The sequence below is a fragment of the Dipodomys ordii genome, unplaced genomic scaffold (assembly GCF_000151885.1).
Source record: "Dipodomys ordii isolate 6190 unplaced genomic scaffold, Dord_2.0 Scaffold9192, whole genome shotgun sequence".
NCBI lineage: Eukaryota > Metazoa > Chordata > Mammalia > Rodentia > Heteromyidae > Dipodomys > Dipodomys ordii.
Window position 1 is genome coordinate 1 of NW_012276404.1, and position 2,411 is coordinate 2,411.

The 2,411-nt window shown below is 41.7% G+C and overlaps 1 protein-coding gene across 1 annotated transcript; it reads right to left on the reverse strand.

Moving 5' to 3' along the window:
- Nucleotides 1–932: 932 nt before the first annotated feature.
- LOC106002380 (UDP-glucuronosyltransferase 1-7-like) lies at nucleotides 933–1,868 on the reverse strand. The gene has a single exon (XM_013037267.1). It carries the CDS (start codon nucleotides 1,866–1,868, stop codon nucleotides 933–935), a length of 936 nt encoding a protein of 311 aa, XP_012892721.1.
- Nucleotides 1,869–2,411: the final 543 nt, after the last annotated feature.

A 2,411-nucleotide genomic window follows, 5' to 3' on the forward strand; every position in this document is an offset into this window, starting at 1 on the left:
CGCTAGCCTTGAGCTGAAGAGCTGAGGGACAGTGTCCAGGCCCAGAGTTCAGGCCCACAACCAGACCCCCCCCAAAAAAAAGTAAAAATTAAGAAATGTGAACATGTACCTCACAAAAGAAAAATTTGAATGATACCGTATCTCTGAAAATTGTATGTGAAATAAAAAAGAGCTATGCACAATACTTGGACTAAAATAAAAACTTTTAACTATTTAAGAAAGTCTGAGCCAGGTGCCTGTGGCTCAGGCCTGTAATCCTAACTACTCAGGAGGCTGAGATCTGAGAATCTCAGTTCAAAGCCAGCCCAGGCAGGAAAGTCTGTGAGACTCATCTCCAATAAACCACTCAGAAAACCAGAAGTGGCACTGCAGCTCAAGTGGTAGAGCACTCTCCTTGAGCTGAAGAGCTGAAGGATAGAGCCCAGCCCCAGAGTTTAAGCCCCACGACCAAAAAAAAAAAAAAAAAGAACAAAGTCTGAGATGAGAGGATATGAAAACAAAAACTTTCATACTTACTGTGAAGTTGTACAAGATTTGAAATCATGTACTCAATATATTAAAGCAATTGTAAGACAATGTCAAATTTCTCAGCAGTGGCTTGTAAGCATGTCTGGTTGGTTACAAGTGAAAAATACAAGAGCAGAGTTTACAGACCATTACTACATTTTATCTTAGGAAAATTAGGGTGACTCTAAGAAAGATATATGATTATATGATTTCCAGAAATTAGAAAATGATCAAACAAAACTGCTAAAAGCATGCTCCTATAGATATATAAACAGGACAACTGGGAAATTATAAAATGAATATTAAAAGTACAACCAGAATTTTAAATAATTATACTTGTTTGTGTATACACTCAAATCAACCGCATTTGGTTTATAATTTGTTGACCAGATTTAAATAAATTGAAAGTATATAACTCATCCAAACTAGAGATCTGTAATATGACCAACATAAATGAGGAATACAAGTTGAGCAAAAAATGTTTGTGCCAAGGAAAGAAATTGTACCTCGGGCAGTGGCTTTCGCTGGTGGCAGTTGATTCCACCAACGTAGACCATGTTGGGCATCACAGGTCTAGGAAACTCGAAGACAAAGTCAGATCTCAACAACCAAATGGATACTTGGCTGAACAGGTCATACATGGTGACTGGGGTCTGAAGAATTTCAGAGGCTGCATCAGTGGCTCTTTTGAAAAAGTAGGTACAAAATAAAAGTTCATCCAAGTGGGAGATGTGGTTCCACACTCTCTCTCTGAAAGTCATGGTGTCTGGGAGGCCTGAGGCAAGTCTGGGAACATAGGAGAGAGGACTGGGGCACTGAGCTCCTTCTTCCAGATTATAGCAAAATATTACCCTGGAGAAAATCACGGCTGGAAGTGAAAAGTATTTGGCAACAATTAAGCCACACACATCAAAAGGATCCAGAAACACTGCATCAAAAGAACTCTCCTTTAGGAATTCCACTACTTTCTTGTCATTAAACAGACTCCTACAATGTGAAAACATGATGTCATAAAATCCCTTGGCTGAGCCAGTTAGTGCAGAAAACATAGTTTGTTCTGGAGTTTCCCACTGGGTGTCAAGAAAAACCTTGAACTCCCGGTCCAAATCCTGCAGCGAGTGAGGAGTTGAGTACGTCTTCACTGTGAAGTTCAGTGAGCGTCCCAGCTGCCAACTCACCTCGGGCACAACCACCACCACCTCATGCCCTCTCTGGAAGAGTTTCTCCACCACAGAGCGCATGGACAACCAGTGGCTGCCGTCCATGGGCACCACCAGCAGCTTGCCTGCCTGGGCAGAGCCTGAGGCCAGCAGCAGACATGCACACACAGGAAGGAGGGCAGGCAAGACTGCAGGAGTCATGGTGAGTGTAGTCAGGAGCAAGCCCCCTGTTTAGATACTGTGCTCCTAAAACACAGCAGGTGGAACAGACAGGGCAGAAAAAAAAAAAACCACAGAAGCAGGTGTGTCTTTATGCTATTCCAGCTTGCAATGATTTACACAGAAAAAAAATTCATGAACTGATAATTCTTAACATTTGCTGATATTTCTACTTGTATATTTTCCAGATAAGAACTGTTCATGACCTTTGCCTTAGAGATAATCAGGTAAAGCACTGCAATACACAGCTTTTACCAATGATTTCGGGCCTGGAGAGCTCAAAGAGACAATAAAGGAAGTTGGGACAAACATTGGCCTTTTGGAACATTTCCAGGAGTAATTATTGGACGTTATCTTCAAATTATACAACTTTCCTTGTTCAGAAACAAATATGTTTCCCAGCTTTAAAAGAAAGTCTTCATGTGAGCTGGGAAGGTGGCTCAGTGGTAGAGCGCTTGCCTTGCATGCATGAGGCCCTGGGTTTGATTCCTCAGCACCACATAAGCAAAAAGAAAAAAGCCGGAA

Coding starts and splice junctions, on each gene's coding strand:
- LOC106002380 (XM_013037267.1), bottom strand. CDS start 1,868: ATGACTCCTGCAGTCTTGCCTGCCCTCCTTCCTGTGTGTGCATGTCTG.